Source organism: Poecilia latipinna, unplaced genomic scaffold, assembly GCF_001443285.1.
Source record: "Poecilia latipinna isolate Pla-1442-1.1 unplaced genomic scaffold, P_latipinna-1.0 Scaffold1287, whole genome shotgun sequence".
Classification (NCBI taxonomy): domain Eukaryota; kingdom Metazoa; phylum Chordata; class Actinopteri; order Cyprinodontiformes; family Poeciliidae; genus Poecilia; species Poecilia latipinna.
The window spans coordinates 98793-114796 of NW_015113903.1; the positions used below are offsets into that span (position 1 = coordinate 98793).

General features: G+C 49.6%; 2 protein-coding genes across 2 annotated transcripts in view; both read left to right on the forward strand.

Annotated features, from left to right (window-relative positions):
- Window positions 1-10304, forward strand: part of lamc1 (laminin, gamma 1) — a 70962-nt gene extending 60658 nt beyond the window's left edge. Inside the window, exons 4-28 of the mRNA XM_015054958.1 lie at window positions 546-712; window positions 1414-1602; window positions 2342-2459; window positions 2651-2749; window positions 2819-2955; window positions 3029-3151; window positions 3225-3414; window positions 3506-3618; window positions 3686-3907; window positions 4284-4472; window positions 4616-4861; window positions 5100-5253; window positions 5400-5542; window positions 5762-5940; window positions 6018-6174; window positions 6268-6473; window positions 6549-6628; window positions 6780-6917; window positions 7238-7382; window positions 7457-7606; window positions 7684-7798; window positions 8181-8380; window positions 8463-8621; window positions 8711-8810; window positions 8882-10304. Of these exons, the coding sequence (XP_014910444.1) occupies window positions 546-712; window positions 1414-1602; window positions 2342-2459; window positions 2651-2749; window positions 2819-2955; window positions 3029-3151; window positions 3225-3414; window positions 3506-3618; window positions 3686-3907; window positions 4284-4472; window positions 4616-4861; window positions 5100-5253; window positions 5400-5542; window positions 5762-5940; window positions 6018-6174; window positions 6268-6473; window positions 6549-6628; window positions 6780-6917; window positions 7238-7382; window positions 7457-7606; window positions 7684-7798; window positions 8181-8380; window positions 8463-8621; window positions 8711-8810; window positions 8882-9138 (3976 nt within the window). The 3' untranslated portion in view covers window positions 9139-10304. The remainder of the gene's footprint in view (window positions 1-545; window positions 713-1413; window positions 1603-2341; window positions 2460-2650; window positions 2750-2818; window positions 2956-3028; window positions 3152-3224; window positions 3415-3505; window positions 3619-3685; window positions 3908-4283; window positions 4473-4615; window positions 4862-5099; window positions 5254-5399; window positions 5543-5761; window positions 5941-6017; window positions 6175-6267; window positions 6474-6548; window positions 6629-6779; window positions 6918-7237; window positions 7383-7456; window positions 7607-7683; window positions 7799-8180; window positions 8381-8462; window positions 8622-8710; window positions 8811-8881) is intronic.
- A 4095-nt stretch (window positions 10305-14399) lies between these two features.
- Window positions 14400-16004, forward strand: part of rasal2 (RAS protein activator like 2) — an 83789-nt gene continuing 82184 nt past the window's right edge. The window contains exon 1 of the mRNA XM_015054940.1: window positions 14400-14895. Within this exon, the coding sequence (XP_014910426.1) occupies window positions 14664-14895 (232 nt within the window). The 5' untranslated portion in view covers window positions 14400-14663. The remainder of the gene's footprint in view (window positions 14896-16004) is intronic.

A 16004-nucleotide genomic window follows, 5' to 3' on the forward strand; every position in this document is an offset into this window, starting at 1 on the left:
GGATGGATGGATGGATGAACAGATGAACAGATGGATGGATGGATGGATGGATGAACAGATGGATGGATGGACAGATGAACAGATGGATGAATGAAGAGATGGATGGAGTTTTTCCTCCTGGTTTGTTTGTATTTCTTGTGATTATTGATCCGTTCTGATCAGGAATCTTCTGCCTGTCTGTGTTGCTGCATCGTTTCTCTGACCGTCTCAGCAGTGAAACAGACGTTGATAGAAACGTGGAGCTCAGGTTTGTGGGATCCGTCTCTCTGAAGCTCTCAGTTCGTTGTGCTGTCAGACTTTCCACGGCTCTGTGCCAGGAAACCCCTGAGACAATCGGTGAAGGTGGAGGCTGAACAAGCGCCGTCCTGTTGGAGCCAAACCTTCAATCACCGAGCGGAACAGACTTCAGTCTGATGACAGATTTCACACCAACAGGCTGCATTCAGACGAGGCGTCTGATGATGAAATGCTGTTTCTTTGTCAGGTGATGTGCTGAGTGGTGTGTCATCCAGCTGTAACAGGTGTGTGTGTGTGTGTGTCGTCAGGTGTAAGTGTAACGGCCATGCCAGCGAGTGTGTGAAGGACAGCGGGGGCCGGCTGGTCTGCGACTGCAAACACAACACGGAGGGCGTCGACTGCGGCGTGTGCAAAGCTTTCTACAACGACCGGCCGTGGATGAGGGCGACGGCCGACAGCGCCAACGAGTGTCTGCGTGAGTCACCGGTTACCGGCTGAAACCGGCCAGGGAGCGGACAGCTGTGCTGGACGCTGGCCAGGCCTCTGGGGGATTGTGGGAGTTGTAGTTCCTGTTTAATGCATGACTAAGCGGTGCTCAGTCTCCCACACTGCAGGAAACATGAGAGTCAGGGAAACTTTTCCAAATCCAGATATCACCATTCGCTACGGTGACGAACTCAGGCCGTTTAGTTTCTAACTAAGATCCAGAATTATACAGAAAATATAGAAGTAAAACAGAAGAATGATGAGTTTTGACTGAAACACCAAACCAGTGGATTAGGAACAACAAGCTGGTTTTAATGTGAAGACATGAGAATGAGAGACTGGAGACTTAACAAACCTGCACCCTGCCCAGGGATGTAAAAGCTCTGTGTCTTTACTTGGCCTCAGTCAGGAACGACCAGTGGCAGCGCTGCCGTCATTTCTGCTAACCCTAACCCTTCTGACCAGCATTATGACGCTGACCGATGCCTGCTAAGGTTTTGTCTCTTTTTTCTTCACCCACATTAAAAATTCCTGTTAAAACTGATTTTTTTTCTGCCAAGGAAACAGGAAACACCTGGTCCACATTGAAGCAACATGAAGACAGACTGTCGTCTCTGTTTCAGGGTTTCTGACTTTTTAAACATTTTCCAACCAGTGTTTTCAGGGAATGTTGCTGTTTCCGTGTTTCAGCCTGCGACTGTAACAGGAAGAGCTCAGACTGCTACTTCGACGCCGAGCTGTACCGGGCCACGGGTCACGGAGGTCACTGTAGGAACTGCGCCGACAACACCGACGGGCCCAACTGTGAGCGCTGCCTCGACAACTACCACAGAGACCAGAGCGGCAACCGCTGCCTGCCCTGCAACTGCAACTCCATCGGTGAGTCCCGGCAGCTGCAACAGAATTCACCCTTTCATCCTGGGAGTGAAACATGAATTATGGGCGCATGAATCTGCTACGCTCATATCTGACAGGTTCATTTCTGCATTGATGCAAAGTCTGAGAAACAGATACTGTTGTATCAACTCTGCACTATAAATTCACACAAAACGGCTGAGACAGCAAATAAATATAAAACCAAACGGTGAAACATGAAGATCATAAACTTGATTTAAAAACCTGAACTGAGGGTTTCCTGAAGACACCAGCTGTGTTTCTGCCCCCTGCTGGTCATTTTCCTTCTGTTTCTGAATGTTTCCCATTTCTCTGGGAGTTTTATCATCTTTATCTGGATGTTCTTTATATCCATGTCAGGTCTGTGTTTAAAATGTTTATGGTTGATTATAAGATGATGTTTTGTCCCTTTCTGGCATATTTTACATCTTTACTTGTTTCTTTGATATTTTCATGGCTGTGTGGGAACAGCTCTGTGTTTGCATCACTTTTAGCTCTTGTGCATGTTTTGTATTTCTTCTAGGTGTTGAGAATGTCTCTGTGTTTGTGGTCAGTTTATTGGATCCTTCCTCAGAGAAAGTTCCTGAAAACCTTCTGGTCGTGTCCTCAGGTGGAATGAGGTTTTCCTGCTCTGTTCCAGCCTCTCTGCGTATTTCATTGACCCTAACTCTCTTTGGGAGGTCAAAGGTTACCGGGCTGACGGCAGACGTTTGTTTGTTTGCAGGTTCTGAGTCTCCTCAGTGCAACACCAGAGGCGTGTGCGCCTGCAAACCCGGAGTAACCGGGGAGAAGTGCGACCGCTGCCAGCCGGGGTTCCACAGCCTGACCGAGGCCGGCTGCAGGTACGCCGCCGCCGCCGCCGCCTCACGTCACCTGGACACAAACTGCCTTAAACATGACAGAGTGGGAAACTGCTCAGATAGTTTCTGAAAAGCAGGAATCTGATCTGAGCGCCACCTGCTGGCCACATCGTTGAGTTTGGGGTCGTTTTGTGAGCTTTGTGGGTGAATTTAACCCTGTGCTTGTCTGCCAGGCCTTGCACCTGCTCGCCGTCAGGCAGCACCCAGGAGTGTGACGTCAACACGGGTCAGTGCCGCTGTAAAGACAACGTGGAGGGCTTCAGCTGCGACAGGTAAGGCCCGCACTCAGGTTCCGGTTCCTCGTTAAGACACTCTTTATACCGACCCGTGTGTCCCTCCAGATGTAAACCAGGTTACTTCAACTTGGACCCCAACAACCCCCAGGGCTGCACGGCCTGTTTCTGCTTCCAGCACTCGTCTGTGTGCGACAGCGCCGAAGGCTACAGCGTCCACACCATCAGCTCCACCTTCGACAGAGGTGAACTCCGCCTGCAGCCCAAACTCTGGGCATGCTCCCCCTCTAGTTTCTGACTTCCTGTTCCTGTTTGCAGGTACAGAGGAGTGGAGCGGCCAGACGCGGGACGGATCCACCGTCTCTGTCCAGTGGTCCCCCACCGGACAGGAAGTGTCCTTGATGTCTGAAGACTACCAGCCGCTGTACCTGGTGGCCCCAGGTACCGAACCTGAGCCGTTCCGGACCCTCCGGTTCCCCTCAGAGACTCACCACTGGTGTTTTCTGCTCCACAGAGAAGTTCTTGAGGAATCAGATGCTGAGTTATGGACAAAACCTGAGCATGACCTTCCGAGTGGAGCGGCGGGATGCTCGGCTGTCGGCCGAGGATCTGATCCTGGAGGGGGCCGACATGAGGCTGGCCGTCCCGCTCATCGCCCAGGGCAACGCCTACCCCAACGAGAACATGCAGACCTTTGTGTTCAGGTGGGATGAGGCATTCCTGATCAGAGAAGATTCCTCAGCTCTCTGTTGGTCCTGAATAAATCAAACCGTTCTGGTTCTGGTTCTGGTTCAGGCTCCACGAACAGCCAGGCTACCCCTGGAGACCCACCATCAGTGACTCAGACTTCCAGAAACTTCTCCACAACCTGACGGCCATCAAGATCCGGGGCACCTACAGCGAGCGGAGTAGGCATCTCCCGACACCTCCATCACCTTCCCTCCTCCAGACACATAAACCTGGGTCTGTCTGCAGGTGCTGGTTACCTGGACAACGTCTCCCTGGTGACGGCGAGGCGGGGCCCAGGAGTGCCGGCCCGCTGGGTGGAGCAGTGCACCTGTCCGCCGGGTTACCAGGGTCAGCACTGTGAGCAGTGCACCCTGGGATACCGCCGCGCCCAGCGGGAGCTCGGACCCTTCAGTTCCTGTGAAGTCTGCAACTGCCATGGACACAGCGACGCCTGCAACCCTGATACTGGTAAGACTGGGAACACTGGGAGAAGACGGTTTGATGGTCACAGTGACTTTGGTCGTTTTCAGGGTTTAGACAGAACCGTGGGCTCGTTCCTAACTGGTTCCTTGAGGTTCTGACTGGACCCACCCTGGGTTCTGCTTTGCTTCTCTAACTAGTTTCCAGTGGCTCCAGTTTAAGACTGGTTTGTTACTGGTTAACTAGATTTTTTTTGTTTTTTCCTCGGCCCAGACTTTGTGATGGTTCTGGTTGGTCAGTCTCGTGTGGTTCTGGTTCTGGAATGTTGACCTTTCTGTAGATAAAGTGTTTTATTCCCAGTTCTTTCGGTGGTCATCTGTCGGTCAGCAGGTGAAAACGTCTCCTGTCTCTGTCTCCTGTCCAGGAGCCTGTCTCTGCCAGGACAACACTGCCGGGTTGAGCTGCGAGCGCTGCCAGGACGGTTTCTATGGCGACGCCACCCAGGGCACGGCGGACGACTGCCGGCCGTGCCCCTGCCCCAGCGGAGCCACCTGCGCTGTCGTCCCCAAAACCAGAGAAGTGGTTTGCACCAACTGTCCTGCTGGAACCACAGGTACCACAGAGGCCTGGACCAGGCAGCGCCGTGGTTCTTCCAAGAGATTATCTGAAAATATACAAACTAAGCTTTGACATGTTTTTGAAACATTAAGATCAGTAGAAGTAGACATCAACATGCAACACCTCACCTGTGTGCAGGAAAGCGCTGTGAGCTCTGCGACGACGGGTTCTTTGGGGACCCTCTGGGTCAGAACGGGCCGGCCCGGCCCTGCCGCTCCTGCCAGTGCAGCAGTAACATCGACCCCAACGCCGTCGGCAACTGCAACCGCGAGACGGGAGAATGCCTCAAGTGCATCTACAACACCGACGGCTTCTTCTGCGACCGCTGCAAGGCGGGCTTCTTCGGAGACCCGCATGCCTCCAACCCTGCTGAGAAGTGTGCAGGTGAGCCTCCGTTCACATCGACCCATGGAAGACCAGTAACGGGTTTTATTCACAGCTACTGACTGACACTAACCTGCAGTGTACTCGTATTTTACTGCCTGTCCAGCGTCTGACAGGCTGTAGCCTCAGTTCTTTACACAGTTTAGAGATAACCAGTTTGGACTCGTCTTGGTTCACAGAATCGAGCTTTTCATTGGAAATTCAGCTCTTGGTGTTTCCTGTCGGTGTTTTTCATCAGCCTGCTCCTGCTCTCCGCTGGGCACCGTGGATCAGCAGACCAGCTGTTCTCCGGTCACCGGTCAGTGTCAGTGTCTGCCTAACGTGGACGGACGCGACTGCAGCGCCTGCCAGCTGGGATTCTTCAACCTGCAGAGCGGCAGTGGCTGCGAGGAGTGAGTTCCCCTCCACGTTTCAGACCTTCACTGTTCATTCATCCTTCACCGTGGAGCCATTACATAAAGTCATTTCATGTCGTTGATCGTGGCTAAACTCATCAGGGTTGGAAGTTACAAACCAGTTTGTCTGCACCTGTCCACAGGTGTAACTGCAACCCAATCGGCTCCACCAGTGGCGACTGTGACATTGACTCAGGACAATGCGAGTGCCAACCCGGCGTCGCCGGCCAGCACTGTGACCGCTGTGAGGTCAACTTTTTCGGCTTCAGCTCATCTGGCTGCAAACGTGAGGACAAAACCAAACAAGTTACTTTCACTTGTGACTTACTTTAACCTTACAGTTGGGTTTTGCAGCATAAATACGACACAAAAACCCTGCAGTATTCGTTCCAAGGGACAGATCCAAGGAGAAAGGAGATTAAATATTTATCATAGTTTTAGTTATTCTAGAGCTGCAGATCAATAAAGGCGTGAAATATGAATAAACTTTCTGTTTCCTGCTCAGCGTGTGACTGCGACCCTGAAGGTTCTCTGTCCGGTCAGTGTAAGGAAGACGGCCGGTGCGAATGTCGACCCGGCTTCGTTGGAGCTCGATGTGATATGTGTGAGGAGAATTATTTCTACAACCGGTCAGTGCCAGGCTGCCAGCAGTGTCCGTCCTGCTACGGTCTGGTCCGAGACAAGGTGAGGAGTCGTTGATCAGAGCTTCGCTCCTTCACATGACCTTTCCAAACTGAAATGGTTTCTAAAATGGTGTCCAGGTGAACCAGCAGAGACAGAAGCTCCAAGAACTCCAGACTCTGATAGATAACCTCGGCTCCGGCCAGGACACGGTCAGTGATAAGGCCTTTGAGGATCGATTGAAGGAGGCAGAGAAGGTCATCATGGAGCTGCTGGAAGAGGCTCAGAATAGCAAAGGTAAAACTGCCACACACAGAACAATGTGAGGACCAGAAGATGTTTTAATAAACAGCATAAAGGTGCGCTAATGTACCGCCTGGGTCCTTGCAGATGCAGACCGAGGTCTGCTGGACCGTCTGAACGTCCTGAACATCACCCTGACCACCCAGTGGAACCGACTGCAGAGCATCCGCAACACGGTGGACGACACCAGCGCTCAGGCTGACCGCGCGCGGGACAGAGTCCAAGACGCCGAGAGACTGATCGACCGAGCTCGGCAGGAACTGGCCAAGGCCAAGGATGCCATCAGCAAAGTGGTAAGTGAAGTCAGTGTTGTCCTGATATGTAATGGACTGATCAGTGGCAGGTAACTGAGCCGATGTGATTCACAGGACGTCAAACCTACTGATGGCTCTGGAGAACCCAACAACATGACGCTGCTGGCTGAGGAGGCTCGGCGTCTCGCCGACAAGTAAGACTTCATACCTGCAGCTCTGACTGGCGAACCTGAAAGACTCACCAAGAACTCATCCAAAACCCGAAGATGAACTGGATTCATCCATGACAGTTCAAAGAATCTTTTGAAGTCATCTTGACAAAATGTGTTGAAATGTTTCCTACAGGCACAAGATGGACGCTGACCAGATCGAAAAGATTGCTAAAGATGCCAACGACACGTCAACCAAAGCATACAACCTGCTGCTGAAGACCATCGACGGCGAGAGCAAGATGGCTGATGAGATTGACAAGCTCAACAAGATGTAGGTCACATTTCAGTTTGTGTGGATGAAAACGGTTTTAAAGGGACAGACGACCGTGTCCTGCTGGCAGTGTTGTGGCTTTTTGTTCAGTTGGTTTAGTACTTTTGAATCTCTGATTTGCCTCTCTAGCTGCTTCATGCAACGTCTTTGCTTGTAAAATGTTTGTGTTTATTTTGTGCTTTTTATTGCAGTTTGTGTCTTTTAATTGACGTTTGGTGTCCTTGTGTGTAAAGTCTGTTTGAAGTTTTGGACTTCGAGGCAATGAGTTTCCAACAGATTTAGAACTCCCTGAGTTTCTGACTTCTCCTCCCCCCTTTCAGGTACAACGAGGCGAAGGACCGGGCCAAGGATCTGGAGCAACAGGCCAACAAGGTGCAGGCGGAGGCAGAGGACGCCGGGAACAAAGCTCTGAAGCTGTTTGCCAACCTGACCAGCCTCCCGCCGTTTGACACCAAGACACTGGAGGTAAATGTTAGCAAGGTAAAACAGACATGCGTTGCTCAAGGAATCAAACTTATTAATGATGCGTCTGTTCTCAGGATGATGCCAAAAAGATTAAGAAGGAGGCGTCTGATCTGGACAACCTGATTGACAAGACGGAACGGGAGTACAACGAGCTGCGAGACGACCTGAAGCCCAAAGAGCTGGAGGTCCGGAAGCTGCTGGAGAAAGGGAAGAGTGAGCAGCAGGTGAGTTCAGGTTATGACAGAGTCTCCTCTGGCTGAGCCACTTAACACCAGCCATTCAACCTGCTTCTGTTCCACAGACTGCAGATCAGCTGCTGGCCCGAGCCGATGCCGCTAAAGCTCTGGCCGAGGAGGCGGCGAAGAAAGGCCAGTCAACTTTCAGAGAAGCAGAGAGCATCCTGGAGGACCTCCGAGGTAACTGCCCCCGTTTTCAGTCGCAGCACCAAGATCCAAACCTGGTGTTCACCTGAAATGCTCTTGGAGATGAGACCAGTGGCACAGGCTGTGAGGCTGCTTCATGCAAACTGTTGCAATGCTGTGAAAAATCTTTCTGTTTACTGGAAAAAATAATCACCATTTTCACAAGAAGATTTTGGGGATTCTTTATGTGTTCTCAATCTGTGCATTAAAAAATCTTAATCAATGCAGAGTCTAGATAAAACAAGTTCGAAAGGATGTTGATGCACTGTTGCAGGAAGTTAAATGTGGAGACAACGTTGCTTTAGTTTTCCACTTATTTTAAATGTTTTCCTTCTAAATCATTTTAATCTGAGGGTTATTTCCAAACTTGTTCCAGACTTTGACAGGAGGGTCAACGACAACAAGACAGCAGCAGAGGAAGCCATGAAGAAGATCCCTATCATCAATGCCACCATAATGGCCGCCAACGAGAAGACCCGGCAGGCGAAGGAGGCGCTTGGTAATGCTGCCAGTGATGCTGGGGAAGCCAAGAGGAAGGCCGAAGAGGCTGAGAAGATTGCAGGCAACGTTCAGAAGGTAACGAGGCGCCCCCTGCTGGTCGATGAGTGGTCTGATCCTCTTCATCCGCTCACCGTCTCCTCACATCGTGTCCTGGCAGGGCTCGGCTAGGACTAAAGAGGAAGCAGAGAAGGCACTGCAGGACACAAACAAGCTGGACAAAGATGTTGATGACATGATGGATCAGCTGAGCGCCGCGGAGGAGGAGCTGAAGAAGAAGAAGGCTGAGGCTGACAGCGACATGATGATGGCTTCCATGGTACGAACTGATCCTCTGGTCCATGAGGAAGTTTCAAACTGTTTAACAAAAGCATTGCTGATAGTCGATGGGATTGATCTGTCCTGCAGGCATCGGATAACGCCAAACAGGCTGAGGACAACGCTCGCAAGGCCAAGAGTACGGTGAAGACGGTCCTGAAGATCATCACAGATCTAATGGATCAGCTGGGTAGGTCCAGAACTCGTCTCTCGATGTCGACATTAGCTGTGACTCAAACTAACTGTCACGCGTTTCTGCAGGAAACATTGATAAAGTGGATCTTAGCAAACTGAACCAGATTGATGAGTCTCTGAAGCGTGCCAAGGACAAGATGGCCGGCAGCGAGCTGGACAAGAAGCTCAGGGAACTGAATGATGTGGCGAGCACACAGAAGCAGATGATCGACGACTATGACCGGCAGATCCGAGAGATCCGCAGCGACATCAACAACCTGAACGACATCAAGGCGGCGTTACCCGAAGGCTGCTTCAACACGCCGTCGCTGGAGCAGCCTTAACCCCGCCCACATCGTCCATCCGCCCCGTTTCCTCCCACGCTCACATCTAACACTCCGGCAAGCATGCCGACTTTTACCAAAACAGTTCTTTCTTTGCCAACATTTCAGCCGCGCCCAGTAGAGAGGCAGTTGCTGGTGACGTCGGTGTCGTTACAGTGACCTCCGCGGTGCAGGGGCGCTGGGCAGCGAGGTGGACGAACCTCGGAGAGACAACCAGAACCATAAACCCAATGTGACTGCAGCCCATTGGCGCCTCGCCATATTTTTGTCTTCAACATTTCAGAACACGTGAAGGAATTCTCAGATCCTCCTCCCGAAGCTACGCTCTCGATACAGACAGCAGGGAAAATATTTCTAATCCTCTCTTCTGCAGTATTCACACCTCCAGCAGGTGGCAGTGTTTTGTAAAGTCACATAAACTGCTGTGCGGGAAGCTGCCAAAGTCCCAGACAGATAAAACCAAACCCAAACTCCTTCTCATTTACAATTTCCCACATTTAAGCCTTGATAGAAGCTGTGAATTCTTTGGGAAGTAGAAATGGCCGTTTTCCGTCACAGACAGAAACAAAACGTCCCACAAGCAGCTTCAGTGGTTCAGGCCCCAAATCCGTTTATTGACCACAATAAGTAAAAGTTAATGTTTGTTTTCATAGTGAAACATTTCAAAGGTTGGCTCTAGATAAACAGCAATACCTAAAATTAAAGCCATGGTCTGGTTTGCATCACTTTGGACTAACTTATCCTGCCAAACCTTTTAATCAAAGCCATCTTAGCAGCAGGTCTCCAGGTTTTGTGAAGGTCTTACAGAGTTTCTTATTTGGCTTTTGCTCATTTTTTAAGTGTAGTAACGTTTTACTGATTCCAGCTGCTGATTTTCTAAAAGTAATATTTAAATATCACTTTTATTTGTCACAATAATTAGCAATGAAACATTTGTATTAGTTTGGAGAGGTTAATGCTGGCAAGCTAGGTTTTCATGTTAGCTTGTCAAACAGCTGGTTATCATGTTAGGGTGAACACTACGTTTTTTTTTTTTGACAATTCTAGTGTTAAATTTAAATGTAACTTTCATTTCTTCAGTGCTGTCAAAGGAGGCGATTAGCTTCACTTTGTAGCATCACTTTTTCACAATTAATCAAAACTAACATGCTAACCTCCTATCTATAGCAAAGAGACATCTCTGCTTTTGAACAGCTTGCTAGTTAACTTTGTTAGCCTTAGCATGCTAGCTTAGCTAACTTTTGTCGGCTCAGGTTGAACAGCGTAACTTCGGACTCTGAAAGCCTGTTTGGTTCTGTGTATTCATTAGCATCATGGATGCAGCCCAGGTTGGACAGACGGTTTCCAGCTAGCTGCTAGCATGTTCCAGGACAAAGTCTGAAGAAAGTCCTGGACTTCAGAAAGCCTGGGCTGCTCTTCCTCAGTAGGAGGAAGATGAGAACCTGTGGGGGGAATCAGGAGTTCTGTCTGTGGTGGAAACCTCTGAGAAGAGATGATTTGTACCAAACGATCTGAAGCTTCCTGGTTACCAGATAAAATGTTTTGCTAATGTTGGAACGTGACGGATCCCCTGTTGGATTGTCTTTGTGTGTAAAATCCCGTTCCGACCCCTGAGTGACCTCTTCTGGACTTTGGCAGCTTCGGCTCATGGGTGCGTTCCCACTCTGCAGCACCTCACCTTTGTCTCCACATCCAAACACTATGCAACTTTGTACATTCTGCGTAGCGAGAGTTTTATCTGATACACTGGTGCTAATAATTATTACAAATGTTTTATTTTTGAGTGAATGTTTTTTATTATGAGTTAGAGCGAGGAGTTTATTATTATGCGTGTAAATAAGTGATTGGCTGATTTTACCCCATTATGTCTGATCACAATCAATCAACTGAAACCTCCAGGTGAAAATATATCCTCTATCATAACGTCTGTGTATGTTATTATTCTAATTGTTATAATTATTATCTCTGCTTGCTTGTATACAGGGCTGAGAGCTGTTGCCTTTCACCATTACTGTTTGTGTTGATTCTTTGTGGGTTTTCAGGAGGTTTGAGCCCTTCGTCAGGCAGGACGAGTCGGTTCGCGCCTTAAAGGACCGCTGTTGGTACTTCAGCAAAGTTTTTAAATTCACACAGATGGATCCTGGACCACCAGACCCCAGAATGTCCTCATGCCGTCTGTTTCAGCGACTCGCCTGTGGTGCCTGCAGCCTGTGCAGCTCCAGCTCTGTAATCAGTATTTTAAGTTATATGGGCTGTTTGTGGTGAGATCTGCTGTCGTTCTTCATGTTGGTGGCCATGTTGCTGCTGCTCAGCCTGCAGGATTTCTATGTTTCCATCTCTGTTTACGCCTGCCTGTAAACCCAAACCTAACATTTCAGTAATAAAAACCAACTACTACAGGACTTGCTTTGTATCTGAGTCGACTTTCTTTCAGGTTTCACTCCTGTCATGTCAGTGGCTGTTCCTCCTGTGGACAAACGAGACAAACTGTTCAACTGACCAGCTGGACATTTCAAAGCCAGATTTTAACGTATAGAAGTCTAGACATTCTGCAGACTAGATACGATCAGACGGAGGATGTGCTTTGGTGGAGCTCCTGGTTCTCCTCACTGACTGCATAGAGAAGCAACATCAGCAGAATATTTTCAGAACTTTTTCTGGATCTTCTCTGTTGAGCCTCAGACATGATGGGTATTTTTGCCCACAAAACAAGTTATGAATCTTTGTCATATGAAAATGAAATTGGACATGGTTGATTTATTTTAGGACGATTCAGGAAGCAGAAGAGATCAGGTTATGTTTTTTATTATTGCTTTTATTATTTTATTTGTTTTTGTCACGGGGTCCACGCTCCTTACCGGTAGGGGGCGGTAATGTTTTCCACCCCAAATAAAACTCAAGGAGAAGAAGAAGCATTTCCGCTTTAAAATTCATATCTTTCAAAAGACCAAAGGGCATTTTTAATTAATATATATACACAATAAAAACACCACAACTAAATTAGAAATCAGTTGTACACTAATGTGGGTCATAAATAAAATTTACATAAATTACGCTAAAAAGAAATGCGAGAAATCACATTACATTGCAACAGCGCCAGTTTAACAAAATTAACAATAATCAAAATGCCAAAGGGCATCTTTTATTATTATTATTAATATTTATTTGACCAAAAAGTCTTCCTATTGTGCCATTAAACCACGGAGCGTTGAAGCTCCGGCAGCAGCAGGAGGCCGAGCGAATCAGTCTGTCTTACCGGGGCATGAACTCACAACCAGCCGCAATGAACCGTCTGAATATTTCTTTCTAAAAGTTACAGCAAATCTTTTTGTCCCGTGGAGCAAAGCGTGGAGGAAGATGAAGCAGGAGGAAGATGAAGCAGGAGGAAGATGAGGAGACTGACCTGGCCGCAGTGAGGGCTATGCTAACCAACTAGCTAGGTAAGACACGACTCTGCACTAATGCACTTATAAATGATGCACAAAGCATTTAAAAGTAACTAAGAAATATGATTATTATTGTTATTTTAGTATTTTGACATTTGAACGCCTAAACGTGCAGGTATCGCAGCATTTCTGTGTAGAGAACTGATTCCCCAGAAGAACCGGTTCAGAGTTCAGTTCACATTGATTGAAACTGAATTATTCATCTGAACGGTTCTTCCTCAGAGTTCAGAAGAACTGGAAACTTTTATGGAGTTTCACCACTTCAGCCGAACCCGAACTGATAGAATACTGCGGTACCAACAAGGACCAGCAGGGGGAGGCAGAGCGCTGCCTGCAGAGCACCAGTCAGGTTCCGATGGAGTTGGACCTGCTCTGCCCGAACCCTGAGAGGTACAGAGCGCTGGTTCATACAGACTGGGTCAGAACCAGAACCAGAGAAAGGATCAAAATAGACATCAAATCACAGAGAAAAAAGGTCCACAATAAGAAAACTACCTGAGAAAACTGAGACCAAATCCACTGAACCAAACGCAAGACAAAAAGACAAGATGAATAAAGAAATTCCTCAATCTGGACTAACTGTAGGAGCTGTTCTGACAGAAGCACAAAGTGGACCAGAAACGGAACCATGACCCGACTCTTCCGGAGTCGTGAAGGACCCGCTGGGAGTCGGTAGGTGAACTGACGACCCTGGAGAGAACCAAGGAGAACATGCAGAACGCTGCGCCCGACAGGAAGCTTCGATCTCTGCTTCAGGTTTCAGAACGGCGCCGGTCTGAGCAGCTCTGCTGGTTCTGACTGGTTCTGGATGCTTTCTGTTTTCAGACAGTAGTGATGATGCGTAACCGTGGCAATGTGGTATTGTTTTCACAACCGGGAGCAGCTGTTAGCATCTGAAAAGCTCTAATAATTCCTGACCTTTGACCCCAGATCCCAGGAAAAGGAGGAAGGTAAAGCCATCTCTTCCATCCATCAGGGATCATGTCCCAGATTCCAACATCTTTCTGGCCTGACAGAGATTTAGAGGAGCGGCAGAAGCAAAGGTGGTGGATTAGCAGAGCTGCCAGCATCTGATGTTACTGTGAAATCTTATCTCTGGATGTTGAGCTGTTAGCATGTCATAAAGCAACAGTCTTCAGTCAGAGGCCCCTTCACATGTCACTGAAACACTGACTGCTGGTGGAGATCCTTCCTGCCCTCAGCACCATGATGACTGAAGATACTTGGATTATTTCAGTTATGAGAACATTTCAGTTTTTAGGATGAAGCATTTTTTAATCTGTGATGATGATGAATCCTTCCTTCAGAAGCTTCCCGGTTTAGACTTCTTCATCTCCATTTACAACGTGACCTCTGACCCTGAAAAGTCTTCATGCTCCAGAACCAAAGAACCTTCTGGGTCCTTCCATATCTGACAAACTGGTTTAATCATCTGCTGCAGACTGTTTCAGGATCAGGTCAGCTCTGACTGCAGAGGATGAGTTGGATGAATAAATGAACAACAGAACTGAAAATACAATCTGACAATTCACACTAATTTTGTTAAAACGCTAAAGATTTGGACCTTTAAGGTCACCTCAGACTTAATAATAATAATAATAATAACTACAGTTGTATCTGGGTTGTCCCGTTTCGACCCTGACTCTCTGGTTCTGGTCGGCCTTCATCAGGAAACATGGCTTCAGGTCCTGGACTTCCTCCTCTTCCTCCCGGATCTCCCTGCGCGCTCCCGCGGGGACTGGCACGTCGCGGCGCAGCCCCGCTGCCCTGCGCGCTCCCGTGGAGCGGCAGCAGCTCAGACCTGCAGCCCGCCGGAGACTCTCCGTCCTCCGCCTGGATCCCGGACTTCCCGCCGCTTTCTGCGCTCCCTCTGCCGGACTGTGGGGGGTAACTCAGCGGGAAGGACAGGGGAGGTTCCCAGCTTCCTGTTTCTGGAGCTTTAGTTGAAGTTTGGACCGTTTTTCCCAGAACTGGAGCCATGAGGCAGGACCGGGGGGCCAGCCGGAGCGCCGCCGGCGGCAGCGGGAGCAGCTAGCGGCCTGCAGGGAGCAGCGGGGCGGCCGGAGCCCCGGAGCCTCCATGCGGGATCTCACTCTCACTTTATCCCACTTTCACACACTCCTGCCGGCCATACGCGCCCCTCCGAAGCCTCTCCCCCCGGGACCGCAAGTTTCCTTGGCGGACATGGAGCCGGACTCGGTACCGGCAGACCTGGACTCCCTCCAGGGCGGACTGGGTCTCCTGGATCCGCTGGTGGACCGGATCCTGGGGGACTCCGTGTCCCAGCAGCAGGGATGGCTCCGGGTTTACGGTAAGCAGAACTCACCCAGGGGACGGGGGCCGGTACCGGGACACGGTCCGGTCCAGGAGGGTCAGAACCCGCAGCAGCTGGACTAAATGGAGGTTTGACCCTGAAACCGGTTCTCTAAAAATAGACCCAGCTGGTCCTGAGCCGAGCCAGGATCCAGTTTCTGAGGCCGAACTTTTCCGAACCCGTCCTGAAGGTTGCTCAGCCAGAACAGAACCACGGTGGAGTCCCAGAACCTGTTGGGTTTTCCCTGTAAAGTTGAAGGAGTTTTTGGGTCAGAACCAGTGTTCAGGTTCTGTTGGAGCAGTTTGAGTCAGACTGAGAACCGGGTCAGGTGTTGACCTCCAGGCCAGAATCCCCAGAACCTTTCTGCTCGGTCCAGAAGCTTTAGTTCCCCAGAACCTTTCAGAACCTTCTGGGCTGAACTCTCCTGCTGGAACCGACCCGGTTCTTCAGATTAATGGTCAATAATCTGGTCAACATATCAATAATCTGTGGTAGTTAAATCCTGAGCCTTCAGTCATCACGTTGTCATGACAACCAACTCCTGAGGGGTTTTCCAGGTGGAGGGTCAGAGGTCATGCATGGTGTTCAAATGTTTCACCGCTAAATCAGCTGCAGGAGCTGGAGGCCGGTTCTGACAGGTTCTGATGCGATGAAGCCCAAACCGGACCTGGACAGAACCTGGAGGTGGGCCCAGAAGCAGATCATGTGACCTGTGATGTCATCCAGGTGACCTGGAACCGGCCTGCAGATGTTTCAGAACTGGGTCGGCCCATATGGACCTGCTGGTCGGGTCAGGTTCTGACCTACTGGGCCGAAGCTCAGCAGCGTGATTCAGAAGTCTGATGGCGATGTGAGTCACCTGAACGCCTCACTGCTGTCAGCCGGTCTGCTGGTTCTGCTGACAGCTCTGGGTGCATTCACTGCCCACAGGAAACAGGAGCTTCCAGCCTCTGACTGGGTGGTGACTGCATGTAGATCGGCAGCAGGGTTTTATCCCACAGTCCCTGAACGCATCACCAGGTTTGTGGCTGTGTGGTTTTATCCCACAGTTCCTGAACGCATCACCAGGTTTGTGGCTGTGTGGTTTTATCCCACAGTTCCTGAAC